Genomic DNA, 16637 nt, shown 5'->3' with positions numbered 1-16637 from the left:
ACGTGGAAGAAGCCTGGAGATACTGACAGGATTTCACATAGATTATATAATGGTAAGACAGGGATTTAGGAACCAGGTTTTAAATTGTAAGACATTTCCAGGGGCATACACTCCTGGAAATTGAAGTAAGAACACCGTGAATTCATTGTCCCAGGAAGGGGAAACTTTATTGACACATTCCTGGGGTCAGATACGTCACATGATCACACTGACAGAACCACAGGCACATAGACACAGGCAACAGAGCATGCACAATGTCGGCACTAGTACAGTGTATATCCACCTCTCGCAGCAATGCAGGCTGCTATTCTCCCATGGAGACGATCGTAGAGATGCTGGATGTAGTCCTGTGGAACGGCTTGCCATGCCATTTCCACCTGGCGCCTCAGTTGGACCAGCGTTCGTGCTGGACGTGCAGACCGCGTGAGACGACGCTTCATCCGGTCCCAAACATGCTCAATGGGGGACAGATCCGGAGATCTTGCTGGCCAGGGTAGTTGACTTACACCTTCTAGAGCACGTTGGGTGGCACGGGATACATGCGGACGTGCATTGTCCTGTTGGAACAGCAAGTTCCCTTGCCGGTCTAGGAATGGTAGAACGATGGGTTCGATGACGGTTTGGATGTACCGTGCACTATTCAGTGTCCCCTCGACGATCACCAGTGGTGTACGGCCAGTGTAGGAGATCGCTCCCCACACCATGATGCCGGGTGTTGGCCCTGTGTGCCTCGGTCGTATGCAGTCCTGATTGTGGCGCTCACCTGCACGGCGCCAAACACGCATACGACCATCATTGGCACCAAGGCATAAGCGACTCTCATCGCTGAAGACGACACGTCTCCATTCGTCCCTCCATTCACGCCTGTCGCGACACCACTGGAGGCGGGCTGCACGATGTTGGGGCGTGAGCGGAAGACGGCCTAACGGTGTGCAGGACCGTAGCCCAGCTTCATGGAGATGGTTGTGAATGGTCCTCGTCGATACCCCAGGAGCAACAGTGTCCCTAATTTGCTGGGAAGTGGCGGTGCGGTCCCCTACGGCACTGCGTAGGATCCTACGGTCTTGGCGTGCATCCGTGCGTCGCTGCGGTCCGGTCCCAGGTCGACGGGCATGTGCACCTTCCGCTGACCACTGGCGACAACATCGATGTACTGTGGAGACCTCACGCCCCACGTGTTGAGCAATTCGGCGGTATGTCCACCCGGCCTCCCGCATGCCCACTATACACCCTCGCTCAAAGTCCGTCAACTGCACATACGGTTCATGTCCACGCTGTCGCGGCATGCTACCAGTGTTAAAGACTGCGATGGAGCTCCGTATGCCACGGCAAACTGGCTGACACTGACGGCGGCGGTGCACAAATGCTGCGCAGCTAGCGCCATTCGATGGCCAACACCGCGGTTCCTGGTGTGTCCGCTGTGCCGTGCGTGTGATCATTGCTTGTACAGCCCTCTCGCAGTGTCCGGAGCAAGTATGGTGGGTCTGACACACCGGTGTCAATGTGTTCTTGTTTCCATTTCCAGGAGTGTATGTGGAATCTGACCACAATCTATTGGTTATGAACTGTAGATTAAAACTGAAGAAACTGCAAAAAGGTGGAAATTTAAGGAGATGGGACCTGGGTAACCTGACTAAACCAGAGGCTGTACAGAGTTTCAGGGAGAGCATAAGGGAATAATTGTCACGAATGGGGGAAAGAAATACAGTAGAAGAAGAATGGGTAGCTCTGAGGGATGAAGTAGTAAAGGCAGCAGAGGATCAAATAGGTAAAAAGACGAGGGCTAGTAGAAATCCTAGGGTATCAGAAGAAATACTGAATTTAATTGATCAAAGGAAAAAATATAAAAATGCAGTAAATGGAGCAGACAAAAAGGAATACAAACGTCTCAAAAATGAGATCGACAGGAAGTGCAAAATGGCTAAGCACAGATAGCTTGAGGACAAATGTAAGGAAGTAGAGGCTTATATCACTACGGGTAAGATAGATAGTGCCTACAGGAAAATTAAAGAGACCTTTGGAGAAAAGAGAACCACTTTTATGAATATCAAGTGCTCAGATGGAAACACAGTTCTAAGCAAAGAAGGGAAAGCAGAAAGGTGGAAGGAGTATATAGAGGGTCTATACAAGGGCGATGTACTTGAAGACAATATTATGGAAATGGAAGAGCATGTACATGAAAATGAAATGGGAGATACGTTACTGCATGAAGAGTTTGACAGAGCACTGAAAGACCTGAGTGGAAACAAGGCACCGGGAGTAGACAACATTCCATTAGAACTACTGACGGCCTTGGGAGAGCCAGTCCTGACAAAACTCTACCATCTGGTGAGCAAGATGTATGAGACAGGCGAAATATCCTCAGATTTCAAGAGGAATATAATAATTCCAATCCCAAAGAAAGCAGATGTTGACAGATGTGAAAATTACCGAACTATTAGTTTAATAAGTCACAGCTGCAAAATACTAACGCGAATTCTTTACAGACAAATGGAAAAGCTGGTAGAAGCTAACCTCAGGGAAAATCAGTTTGGATTCCGTAGAAATATTGGAACACGTGAGGCAATACTGACTCTACGACTTATATTAGAAAATAGATTAAGGAAAGACAAACCTACGTTTCTAGCATTTGTGGACTTAGAGAAAGCTTTTGACAATGTTGACTGGAATACTGTCTTTCAAATTCTAAAGGTGGCAGGGGTAAAATACGGGGAGCGAAAGGCTATTTACAATTTGTACAGAAACCAGATGGCAGTTAGTGTCGATGGGCATGAAAGGGAAGCAGCTGTTGGGAAGGGAGTGAGACAGGTGTGTACCCTCTCCCCAATGTTATTCAATCTGTATACTGAGCAAGCAGTAAAGGAAACAAAAGAAAAATTTGGAGTAGGTATTAAAATCCATGTAGAAGAAATAAAAACCCTGAGGTTCGCCGATGACATTGTAATTCTGTCAGAGACAGCAAAGGACATGGAAGAGTAGTTGAAAGGAATGGACAGCGTCTTGAAAGGAGGATATAAGCTGAACATCAACAAAAGCAAAACGAGGATAATGTAATGTAGTCGAATTAATTCGGGGGATGCTGAGGGAATTAGATGAGGAAATGAGACACTTAAAGTAGTAAAGGACTTTTGGTATTTGGCGAGCAAAGTAACTGATGATGGTCGAACTAGAGAGGATATAAAATGTAGACTGGCAATGGCAAGGAAAGCGTTTCTGAAGAATAGAAATTTGTTAACATTGAGTATAGATTTAAGTGTCAGAAAGTCGTTTCTGAAAGTATTTCTATGGAGTGTAGCCGTGTATGGAAGTGAAGCATGGACTATAAATAGTTTGGGCAAGAAGAGAATAGAAGCTTTCGAAATGTGGTGCTACAGAAGAATGCTGAAGATTAGATGGGTAGATCACATAACTAATGAGGAAGTATTGAATATGATTGGGGAGAAGAGGAGTTTGTGGCACAACGTGCTAGAAGAAGGGATCGCTTGTTAGGGCACGTTCTGAGGCATCATGGGATCACCAATTTGGTATTTGAGGACAGTGTGGAGGATAAAAATCGTAGAGGGAGACCAAGAGATGAATACACTAAGCAGATTCAGAAGGATGTATGCTTCCCTAAACTGACCAATCAATTGCTGCAAATTTGGTTTATAATACCATAACTCCTCTAAAACAATTACAGCAGCGGAATAATTAATCTTATTTCCATAAAATGTAATTGCTAATTCATCAATGCGTTCTTGACTGGTAGGAACATGGAAGGCGAGGCGCAGGTCGTCCGGTTAGTTTCTTATGTGGTCCCACTTGCCATAAAAAAATTCCAACGCAGACATTGGCTGTAAACAATAATCTTTATTTAGAACGTAACGGTACCTTTTCTTTTACAAAATGTCATGTACACTCTATTCCTTACAACAAACGTTACATATTTCACTTCACTTTGTACTACATCATTCTTTGCAGGTTCATCACCAGCAATTTCTAATCCAATATAAAATGGGTTAATTCCTTGAAATAATTTGTTTTTTGCTCGACATTGTGTTTCCAAATCAGTCCACGACTTTACTTTTGATATGTCTGCACTAATCTCAGGCTTTGAATACGTTACAAACTTAAACCTATTTTTTCTATTATATTTACGCCATGGGACTCCAGATGATCGTTCTGGTCTAAGACTGAATGGCCCAATTTTTTTACTGCATGCTATACGAACTTTCTCCAAAGCACCTTGATCTTCAAATATTTTCTTATTAGCTCTATCATCCAGTGTCAAACGTTCAACTCTAACATTAATCCTACATACATATGTGACAACCTTATTAATTATTACTGATCCATACTTGTTAGCAAAGAACCTAAACTCATCTGTTATGTCATAATGTTTTAATGTAGTAAAGTTACTAGCATTTTCATCATATTTCTCAGTGGCGCCCATCTTTCCATACTCGAACCTAACACTATCTGATTGAGTATATTCTGTGCGCCACCTGCACATACGTCCAAAATACGGTTTAGTCAGAATCGTCCGTCGACGTATTAACCGCCTCGGGCGTGCAGCGCAACCCCTCCGGACCATCCTCATCCGACGAAAGGCAAACAACCTCCTCCGGGCTCTCAATATCCGACGAGTCCGACGCCACCTCCTCCTTCATAGATAAACAATGAATAATATGACAATCTGCGTGCACAACGTTCAACCGTGAAATTAAAGCTTCATCACCAATAGAAAACTCATTTGACACAAATATATGAAGAAGCTTGCACAGGATAGAGTAGCATGGAGAGCTGCATCAAACCAGCCTCAGGACTGAAGACCACAACAACAACAATATCTGTTACAATAGTACAAGAATGTTGTGTCAATATCGCCCTTTCCATAATTTTCTGTAAGAACAAGGTTTGAAACAGTGAAGACTAAAAGTCCGGAAAAATGATGTTGAAATATAATGTGTAGTAAAGATTTGCAGGTTAAATATAAACCTCTTTTCTTAAGCTTCTCAGCTGATTTTCAGTCTCCTACATAAAGGAGAAAAGTTATAACTGTCTGTATGTATTGTTAATTTTTGCAGAAATTCTGATTATCAGCCTGGTATGTTGGACAATTTGGTGATATAAGCTGTTATTGCTGCTACATGATGGGAGAAATTGCTTTTCCAGTTCTCAAATGAGAGATGCATTAAGCTAAACTAATGCACAGTAATTAGACTGCACAAACAGTACACAGAAGACTGCTATAAGCATTCACTGTCTGTGATCAGAAGCCACTAGAACTTGTAGAGCCAACTCATGCCAAGTCCACCCAATAGACACCATTATTTGCGCCCGCATCTCGTGGTAGTGCGGTAGCGTTCTCGCTTCCCACGCCCGGGTTCCCGGGTTCGATTCCCGGCGGGGTCAGGGATTTTCTCTGCCTCGTGATGGCTGGGTGTTGTGTGCTGTCCTTAGGTTAGTTAGGTTTAAGTAGTTCTAAGTTCTAGGGGACTTATGACCACAGTAGTTGAGTCCCATAGTGCTCAGAGCCATTTGAACCATTTTGAACCATTATTTGCTGTCCCTAGATATAAGTGAATTTCAGAAGGTGTAGGGCTACATAGAAGAGAAGTAGCGCTACTTTGTGACAGGTACTTTTGTAATATCCTACCTGTCTACATTCAGTATACAGGGGATAAATTGAATGATATGGAAATTCTGCAATTTCAGTACACCCTCAAGGTCAGTGCAGCTAATAACAATGCCGCACTGGACCTATGTGCAATTACTTGACGTGACCATGAAGAAGATTGAGGGCTATCAGACTGAATACCCAAGTAGGGCAGTTCTCCAGAAGAAGATACAAGAACTAACAGCCCTCCTACAAGGGCTGCCATGGACATTTGATGATAAGACCGCATCAAGCACTGTTTGACCATGGATTCAATGTGCTACAGAAGCGTCATGATCGAACTGATAAGAAGTGACCTCCACTGTTCATCCTGGCAGTAGATATATCTGAGAACAGTACAGGCTTCAAGAACAGAGAGCATGTCATCTAAATGATCTTCATGCTGGATATGCTAATGTGCTTTGACTTTTAAGGTGGAACCTCTCACAGCTGCATTCAGCACTAAATGTCAATGAATAGAGCACTTGACACAATAGTATTAAAGTCAGGTGATATGTAGTCAGTGTGCTGGTAGCCATGACAGTTGCACCCATAAGAAAGGTGGTCAGTGTCCTCTCTGTGTTGCAGCCTTACAGCATGCAGAAATTCTGGAAATGGGATCCAAGAGGCAATAAATTATGAAGCGAATGTGAAGAAATCAGCAAGAAGAAGAGGCACGGGAAAAGTGGTGGAGAAGTGCGGCACCCCCTTCGGTTCGGACCATGAACTTGGCAGTGGCGTCTACTCCATGTGCCCAGTTGTAACCAGTGATAGTGGTTGAAGAGCCAGCTCCACAGAGTTGAGCGAAGCCAGTCAGTGTCAGAACACAGACATGTGAAAATCATCAGAGTGGCAGTAGGTGGTAGAAGATTATAAGATGAGATACAGGGAATTTCCATCTACTTTTGCATGTTATTTTCTTTGGATTATCAGCTTGCACCTGATTCAGTTATGTATACTTCCTGTTCTTTTTTTTTTGCCAGTGAATTCTTTAAAGACGCTGCAAAATTTCACGTGCTTTTCTGGATCATAGCATTTTAAAAGTGGACATTGCTTGGACCCCTCACCTGTATCGTTTGGAATAGTCATCTGGATCACCATGATGAAGAATGATGTACCATGATTCCAGTCTGACCACACCAAGTTGTCTTCTTTGGACTTGAATACGCATCGATATGAGGGTTAGGGTCAATGCCTAGGTTTTGCAAAACCAGTTGCTGGAAGTAAGTCATTTAGTCTACTTCACTCTTTAACATTTGGCATTAGTGAACACACCCTCTAACCAGTACCATATGTGTCCACATACACTGACTTTGTCTGCCTACCTCTGTTCAGTACCTATATTGTCCAGTACATCTCTAGTTACCGCCTGCATTTTCTTCACATTTTCTCTTTGTAGGCAGTAAGTGGCTCCTCCAAAATTGCAATTGTAGGAAGTGTATTTACAGGATTATTAGTATTTATCCATATGCAAGTATGATTTGTAGAAATACTCTCTTCTGCATCCAATGTAGTATTGTGAATGGCTCTTCCTGTATAATTTTGTATGCCCAGTCATTGGCCCCAGCTACAGCAATCAGTCAGCAGCAAGTTACTGTCCTGTGTCAAGTGTTATTCTGTATTGACCTGTGGTGATATTTGCAATCTTGTAAATTAATTTTGTGGTTTGTTTGGGCATAGTTTGTACATAGTCTTTAAAAATGAGATCATTATCAAGATAAAGACCGAGTTAGCAATATGAGGGATGTCTATTAATTGAACATTGTTTAGTCTGTAAAATAAATACCATGTTGCAGATGGTTTACCTTTCAGCACTATGTAAGTTGTTTAATTTACTACGACTTGCAGCTTGTTCTGTAAACACCAGCTCTGCATCAGGGCTAAAGCTTCATTACATTTCGTTCCCCTCTGTGCTCTGCAATCACCTCAATCTGTGACCAGCTAGTCATCTGTATCTTTACCACAAATCCAGTAGCCTTGTGACTAGATCCCAGTAGCTCAAGAAGAGGCTTGCACTGCTCTCAAGTTTGGATTTGTTTTTTAAATTCTGCTGCACTTCACTCAGTGCTTTGATTATGGCTTACTTTAATCTTTTTTTAGCTGATCTATCTTTCCAAGTTCCAGGCATTATCTTCATAATCCTTACAGGCATGTAATTTCATGCAGGAAGACTTTTGGAGGTCCTTCCATTCCACTGGACTGTCCTGCTGTCAGTGTTTGTGGCTGCTACATCATATTCAACAGATTACATCTTAAAATGTTTACCTAATATTTAAGCTATAAGATCATTATTACGAAATTCCCACAATTCACTGTTTCTCATTTAATGTAACCAAGAAAACCAAGGCACCTACAGTCAACCGAATGACATCATTGCATCGGTTATTGACCCAGACAGAAACACACACACACGTGAGGCTGTAGCATGACAGTTCAGCACCATTGTAAATCAATGAGTAATGACCAAAGAACGATACGAAAAGGGTAACCTTGCAACTCGCATGTACTCTATACATGCATTTACTGCCACAGTGTTTTACATAAAACAACAAATACAGGATGGATGGTGTGCACTCAGTGCAACTAATCACTGCACGACATATAAACATAACTATAGAATGTATGAAGAAAATTAATGCGAACTCGAATAAAAGCTTTACTTTGGTGTCAATTTTTATATATTGACTTTCCTATTTTGAGCCAAAAATGTAACTGCAGTTAACATAGAAAACATGCAATATATGAGTGGAAAAAATGAAATTTTCCCATATAATCATCTCTTCTGAAAAACAGGCTCCTCAGGCTGTTTAACTCAGTGTACTGCTGGTGTTATCATAAATATTTGTTGTAATATTGTTACCAATACCACTGTAAACTCAATTTGAAACCACACAACGTTCAAGCTAGTTCTAGTTTATCTTGCCGCTTGTGAAACAGTTTCATCTCATAAGCAGTGAATGAGCAGGAATGTTCTTATGTGTATACTTGAAACAATTTCTCCATTAGAAATAAGAATTTGTAGACTATTGAAGTAATGTTTGTGTATCTAGAGAATGAGATATTTACTGCCTTTCTGTTCATGCTTCAGGTTGACTAAAATCGCTAATGAGTCTGGTAACACTGGATGTGAAGAAACACACCTGCAGGGAGTGACTTGTGAGGAGCTGGACATTGATGCTGAGAAATCGACACATGTTGTTGGTAGTGGATCTCTAAATCAAGTGTGTTTCTCTAAGCAGGATAATGGCCTATGTGCTAGAAATAATAACAGCTTCAAGGAAAATGAATTCACATGTAGTTCATGCAAGCAAACCTTTTTGTCAAAGTACAGTCTAATAATGCATGTATTTACACATATTGATGGTGTACAACCACCTGTACATATCTGTACCACATGTGGTGAAGTATTTCATACCCATGATGGCTTGAGTAGGCATTCAATGGTGGAAAAAAGGACTAGTCAAGAAGATAGTGAACAACATAGCACAGTCTGTAATATCAAACGAAACAGATCTAATATTTTTCGGGAATCCTATAGTCAGTCAAGTCCTTCTGTAACAAACAATGATGATAGACCACATGTATGTGACGTTTGTGGAAAATCGTTCGATGCGTTGCGCAGTCTTAAGAAACACTCTTTCATACATACTGACAAGAGACCACATAAATGCAAAATTTGTGGGGTTGCTTTTACTCGCTATTGTCATCTCAAGCAGCATTCTCTGTCACATACTGGCGAGAGACCGCACAAATGTAACGTTTGTGAGAAATCATTTATTCTGAGTAGTCATCTCAAGACGCATTCCATAATACATATCGGTGGGAGACCATACAACTGTGAGATCTGTGGGAAATCCTTTACGGCATGTGGTAGCCTGAAGAAGCACATGTTAATACATACTGGCGACAGACCCCACAAATGCCATGTTTGCGGGAAATCATATACTGTATCCGACACTCTCAAGCATCACTTATTAATACATACTGGGGAGAAACCTTACAAATGTGACTTTTGTGGCAAATCGTTTACAAGGTCACATAATCTTAAGGCTCATATTATACAACATACTGGTGAGGCATCACACAAATGTAATGTTTGTGGTGAATCGTTCACAAACTCTTGGAATCTAAATGTCCATACATTAATACACAATGGAGAGGAAAAACACAAATGCGATATCTGTGGGAAATTATTTACTAATCGTCGTGGTCTCAAGGCGCACAAATTAAGACATACTGGTGAGAAACCACACGTATGTAATGTATGTGGAAAATCATTTACAGAGTCTGGTGGACTGAGGAAGCATGTTTTGATACATACTGGTGAGAGACCACACAAATGTGTTGTTTGTGACAAATCATTTACAGAGTCTCGCTGTCTGAAGAAACATTACTTAATACATACTGGGGAGCGACCGTACAAATGTGACATTTGTGGCAAAGCCTTTACTCAGTCTGGTAGTCTGAATGCGCATAGGTTAATACACATTCACCATGGTACAAAAATATTATAACTGTGGAATATTTTAAAGAAATTTCGATAAGCTAGGGAGGTATGTTAATATAGAAGACAGATCTCACTAAAATATGTCACTGATCATCTGCAAAAACTCCACTAGATTTTTTAAGCAGTTTGTGCTGAAGACAGAAAACAGTAATTGCGCAGAGGAAATTGTTCTAGATATTATTATGATTCTATATCAGTGCATTGGGGAGAGCCCTGATCATTGTCAGGTGTGCATAGTCGAAAAATTTTTACAGGTTCTTGTGGAAAATCTTACATGTGGAAATGCAGACCAACTTTTTAAAGGTTGTATTTTGAGAGATAATTGTTGTGTGTGTAAACTGGCTAAAAGTAGCCCTTTGTATCCAGCCGTGTGTGTGTGTGTGTGTGTGTGTGTGTGTGTGTGTGTGTGTGTGTGTGTCAAGTGTTTGTTCTACTTGTCTCTTGAAAGATCTAAATGAAAATTGAGAATTGTTTTTAATGTATGTACCCCTTGTATTTAACCAGTGTAGTTTTGCTGATATTGCTAATTATGATTTATCCTCATGTAAGGTAGTTTTGTAAAATATCAGTAGAACAGTCTAAACAGCGACTTCAGCATTGTACATATGGTCGTAGTATAAAAAATATATATTTTCTCCTGTTGTAATAATCAGTGCACTTTTGGACACATTATTGAATTACATGTTTACGCATATATCAATACATTATTTAAATTTCATATACAACAGATAGTTTGAAGAAACTTTCTTTTGAGACTTTATTATTGATGTATGTGTGGGACATTGTATACTTTTATTAGTTAATAGTTATATAATATTGTTCATTGTATCAACATTTGTGTCTGAAGGTTGCTTGTGTAAGTTTCTTTATTTATACATGTATAATAAGGCTTGATTGTTAGTATTATCTGAAGAATCTGATTCCACCTCATATTAATCAATTGTGGTGCTTTTCTATGACATGCCTTTGCTATCAACTAGCTGTGGAATACATTACTGTTGAAATAATTGACAGTTCCATCAAAGATAGTTCTTTACTGTTTCTAAAAGAGTGGTATGTTTTGTAAATATAGGATAAAGTACTAAATCTGTCAGTTGCTATCTGTAAAATGGTATCTTCGGCTGCCTATGTATTGCAACCCGTTTTGATTTCTTATGTGGCAAGGGAAACAGAAATGAGTTTGATCCTGCTTGTCAGCCATTTGTCCTTATTGATTGGTAATACTTAGCCATTATGTATCTGCATTATGTAATGTGCATCTGGGCTTCCCTGGCGAAGAGACACTGAAGTATCATGGTGCAATGTGCTGAGTATTTCTGGAGTGCTATCTGTGAAGCCTGGTTATTTTATAAAATTTGTTACCACCAAGAGTACCATTATAGCAGGTGAAAAGAAAATAGTTCTTCATTATAAGGATTGCTGGAAATTAAGTCATTACAGATCTAGTGATTTAAAGGTGACTTTTCCGTCAACAGCTTGTAATTTGATTTTAATAAACTATTCTGATAATTACATATCATATTCAATGCACATCATGAGTTCAGTGTTCCTACATAATTATTAGTTGATAATACCCACTGTACTTCATGTGTCCTTCATGTAGTCTGTTGCGTTCTGTTCATACACCAATTATACTGTCTCATTTTGTGTGAGGCATGAAAGCCATCTATGACAGTTTTTGTTGCCAAAAGAATTGTGCTACTTCATAGGGAAATGGAGTATGCTGATCATTTCTTTCTTGTTCTCAAATATTGAAGTTTGTTCTGAACCTCTTTAAAATCATTTTAATTATATTCAAATGGTGTCAGAAAAGGTGTAGCTTCAGGAATGATTTTCTACTTGAGTGAGAACTTGATTCCTGGCAGGTGAGAGGTTACCCATCTAATATTCAAGTAAGTATATAATATGTAATACATGTCTTGTAAATTTGATATTTAACACACATAATATGTGTAAAAAGTTAAGTAGAATGGCTACAGAACATCTCTCATCCATTATTGAAAATTGGTGATGCATTTCTTAAATTTCCAATAACTTTTGCTGTGTTGAAAATGGATGACCTGCTTCGGTCATATAGTTAATAACACTCTCTGTCTTTACTGTAGCTTTCGAGATCAGACATACATAATTAGAAACTTTCATACTGAACTGTTGGTAGAAAGGAGAATTTCATCCATAGACAGCTACAAAGGGCCTAAACGGTTAGTGGGAATGTATGGAAATATCAATTTAGTGTGCAATTATGACATAAAAAGTTTAAGGGTAATGGAAATTGCTTGTATATGTTTTTGGTTATAGATGCATACTTAAATATCATAATTGACTGAAAATTAAATATTTTGTCAATCTGATACGATTCTTGCCCTATTCTTTACTGTACATATGGAATAAACATCAAGGCATTTCAAAAGCCTTTGTATTTGTCAGCGAAATATCTTGTGTCAAAAATAACATAAATAGTGAGTCCTTTGTTGATATTTATGTCGCAAGAAATATCGGTAACTGTGTGCTAAAGTTGACAAAAATTGTTTTCTTTCCAATCAAATTTTTCAGTAAATTTGATTTCACTTTATGCTTTTCGCTGTCTCTTTCAGAAATTTCGGATTCAGAGAACCATCTGTTATATCATTTTGTTGAAATATTAGACACTATTCTTACACCTGCTGGTGGAGACAACTTCAGATTGTTTCATTCAGAGTAAGTGGAAGAGTTACTGCATGCAATGACATGGAATAATACACCCTTTGTGTCAGTATTAGTATCTCAACGATCTGTCCCTTAGAAGAATAGTTGACAGTAAAAAATGCTGTGAAGCTAATCCTGATAAGCAGTAAGACATAAAGCAAAGTCGAAATCATCAGAATGAGATCACAGGAAGACATATCACTGAAACACAACATAGCAGCCAGATATGGGGTAGAAAATATAAATGACAAGGTGGTGCGAGTTAACTAGTCAGTAGCACTCTAGGTATAAAGGGCAAAAAGTGCCCATTTGAGGGCATTGCTGCAGCATATATGGAACATAGCATGCTCCCAATGTGGGTATATAAGTATACTAAGGGCGTGGTTATCTGCTCTGATATAATAGAGATGGACCCCATGGAGTTGTGTGAAGAGTGGAAGAATGTGGGCATCACAGAGGTGCAGAATTATATGAGGAGAGTCAATGGAAAACTGGAAAAATTGGCAACGTATATTCTAACACTTAGTATTCCCTCATTACTGGAACATATCCTTGTCAGCTATATCTGCCTTAAGGTTCACCCATTTCTTCCTAACACCATGTGATGCTATAAATGTCAAAGATCTGGCCATACCACTATGGGATGTAACGGGAAGGCTACATGTGGCAATTGTGGAGTCCTCACTCACGAGTCAGGGACTTCTTGTACACTTCCTCCGAAATGTGTTAACTGCTCTGGGGATCACCCAGTGTGGATCATGAAGTGTGGGGTTTACAATGAGGAAAAGAAAATTCAAGAGTTAAAAGTACAGAGACACATGCCCTATGGTGAAGCTAAAAAGGCTTTCAAAGCCATGTAACCACCGGTTTTTGCAGTTTCTTTTGCATCAGCCCTTAAAACACTAATAGCTAAGTGTGATGCCTTCATACAAATCCAGACCACAGATTCAGTACGAGCACATGCGCTTGTTACTGTACCTGTGAGGGGAAATGCTCCACTTGCAACTGATGTAGCTCAGAAGCCATCAGCAGTAGACTTACCATATACCACTCCTCAACTTCTGAAGTCACCGAAGCCATCCAAGCAACCCTGGCAGTCTCCTCCCCCTGTCAGTAAAGAAAAACGTCCTTCTAAAAGTAGTTCTAAGTCCCAGAAAGCAGTAGGTTAGCCTTCGGATCGATGAGCGCTCTTCCTTTCTGACAGCGACTGTGCTCTTGAAGCTACGGACCTCCAATCGGAGGAACTAGAGAATGCAGAACCGGTAAACGTTCCTCGTGACCTCCCCGGTAAATCACTGCCTCCAAGGAAGAAAGGAAAGAATCACTATTGCTAACCAATGGCTTCCTGAGGGACTCCTGTGTTGCAGTGGAATTTGAATGGATATCGCTCACATTTGGAAGAACTGCAGCTGCTGGTCCAGGATAAACATTTCTGCATCTGCATATAATAAATGCATCTTAAACTCACAGACACACCTACATTATGGGGCTACCACATATGCAGGAAAGACGATACTACTGTAGGCAGGGCTAAAGGTGGAGTGGCTTTTTTCTTGATGACGGATACCACTCCTCTCCTGTCCCTCTTAGCACGAGCATCCAAGCAATTGCTGACAGAACTCATCCAGGCACATCCGCGCCTATTCCTTCTTGTGGGGGACTTTAATGCCCACAATGTGCTGTGGGGCCCGGCTACTACTTGTTCCAGGGTTCAGCTGATCGAGCGACTCGTCCATTCTGAAGATATCTGCCTTCTGAATGTGGGTCAGATGACTCACTTTTCCACAGCTACAGGGTCTTTTTCAGCTATTGATCTTTGCTTTTGTTCCTCAGCTATTGCAGATTCAGTACACTGGGAAGAGTCTCCAGATTTACATTCTAGTGACCACTTCCCAGTGTGAATTCGTCTGGCGCCTAGGACAGTCGCCAGCAGGAAACCACGCAGGTGGATAATACAAAGGGCAAATTGGTTACAGTACAGTCGACATGCTATTTTTGAACAAAAGGTTTGTGCACAAGAGGCGGTGGCCCAAATTACTCATGAGATCCAAAGGGCTGCTGCAGAGTCCATCCACAGGTCTAGTAACCACCTCGGACAAAGGCCTGTACCTTGGTGGAATGTCGACTGTCGATTGGCAATCAGGGCCAGATGGACAGCTCTTTGGAACTTAAATTGGTGTCCAACTACAGACAATGTTCAGGTCTGCAAGAGCACATGCGAGGCGAGTGATCAATGAATGGAAGAGGGCTTCCTGGAGGGAATTCACAACTTCCATTAATTGGTCCACTTCTGCTGCACACGTTTGGGAATCAATAAGACGTATTTCACGCAAGGGTAGTCCCCATCCTCTTACAGTCTTGTCAAATAATGCGGTCTTGGTGGACACACCAGAAGAGACGGCTCACGTTTTAGCTGAACACTTCTTTACTGTTACTAAGTCATCCAGACAAGCTCCTGCTGTTCAGGTATTCCGTCAGACTGCAGAGATGAGGAAGCTCAATTTTTTCTCGTGCAGTGAAGAAGTACACAACCGTCCATTCTCTATGTGGGATCTGGAATCAGCTTTAGCTGCAACCAGAGACACCGCTCCAGGACCCAATGCGATCCGTTATACCATGCTTCGTCATCTGTGCCCTGAAGCGAAAGGTCAGCTCCTCTCTTGTTTCAGTCAGGTTTGGTTTGATGGACACTACCTCACGAATTGGAAGGAGGCAATCTTAATTCCATTCTGTAAAACAGGTAAGGACTGTAGCGCCCCTAACAGTTATTGGAGTGTCGCCCTTACTAGCTGTACGGGTAAGACTCTTGAACGTATGGTCAACCGCCACCTCATCTGGCTGCTCGAGTCCTGAGGTTACCCGAGCTGCTCCCAGTGTGGTTTTAGGCGCTACCGTTCCATTCTTGACAACTTAATTCTACTGGAGACGGCGATACAGGAGTCCTCCTTACGCCGAAAGCATTTAGTTTGTGTGTTTTTTGACCTTGTAAAAGCATATGACACTACTTGGAGGTACAACATCCTTCGCCAACTTCATGAATGGGAACCACGTGGACGCCTGCCACTTCTGATCCAATCTTCCCTTGAGGACAGTCGTTTTCGTTATCGCATTGGCGATGCCATGTCACATTGCTATTTTCCGGAGAATGGTGTGCCCCAGGGCAGTGTCACATTGTTTGCCATCGCTATCAATGGCATTTCCTCTGCAGTCAGTTCTTTGTTTGTGGATGACTTTCCAATCTTCTACTCTTTCTCTGATCTTTCAACAATGACGAGGCAGCTCCAACTGACCATTAGGAGGCTGGAAACCTGGGCCCAGACAACTGGTTTCCAGTTGTCACCTGAGAAGACTGTGTATGTCAATTTTAATTGTGCTCGTCAGAGTTTTATCCAACCAGAGCTTACTATAGGAGACCTTATTTACTTTTTCAAGACACAGTGCGCTTTTTGGGTTTATTATTTGACTCGAAAGTAACATGGCTCCCACACCTGAAAGACCTAAGAACAAAGGACTTCCGGTTGTTAAACATTTTGAAATGCCTTTGCGGAAAAACATGGGGAGCTGTCACGTCCCACCTCTTACAGTTTTATAGGGCATTTGTTCGATCACACTTAGACTACGGCAGCGAGGTCTATGGATCGGCCTGTCCTTCCTGCCTCCGGATGTTAGATGCTGTCCACCATGTGGGCATTTGGATATCGGCCAGAGCCTTTAAGACTAGCCCAGTTCAGAGTCTGTGTGCAGACGCTGGTGAACCACCACTCTGGATTTGGCGACATATCCTTTTGGCTCGACAGGCACTGGAAA

The 16637-nt window shown here is 41.4% G+C and overlaps 1 protein-coding gene across 3 annotated transcripts in view; it reads left to right on the top strand.

The window, feature by feature from the left end:
• LOC124719619 (zinc finger protein 708-like) overlaps window positions 1–11657 on the top strand; it is a 203818-nt gene extending 192161 nt beyond the window's left edge. For all 3 annotated transcript variants that reach the window (XM_047244830.1, XM_047244829.1, XM_047244831.1), the window contains one exon: window positions 8727–11657. In XM_047244830.1, coding sequence (XP_047100786.1) covers window positions 8727–10152 — 1426 coding nt within the window. In that variant the 3' untranslated portion in view covers window positions 10153–11657. The remainder of the gene's footprint in view (window positions 1–8726) is intronic.
• The last annotated feature ends 4980 nt before the right edge of the window (window positions 11658–16637 follow it).

This window comes from Schistocerca piceifrons, chromosome 11 (assembly GCF_021461385.2).
Source record: "Schistocerca piceifrons isolate TAMUIC-IGC-003096 chromosome 11, iqSchPice1.1, whole genome shotgun sequence".
NCBI classification, from domain to species: Eukaryota; Metazoa; Arthropoda; class Insecta; order Orthoptera; family Acrididae; genus Schistocerca; species Schistocerca piceifrons.
The sequence above is the reverse complement of the archived record's forward strand: the minus strand, read 5'-3'. Positions and strand labels throughout refer to the sequence as shown.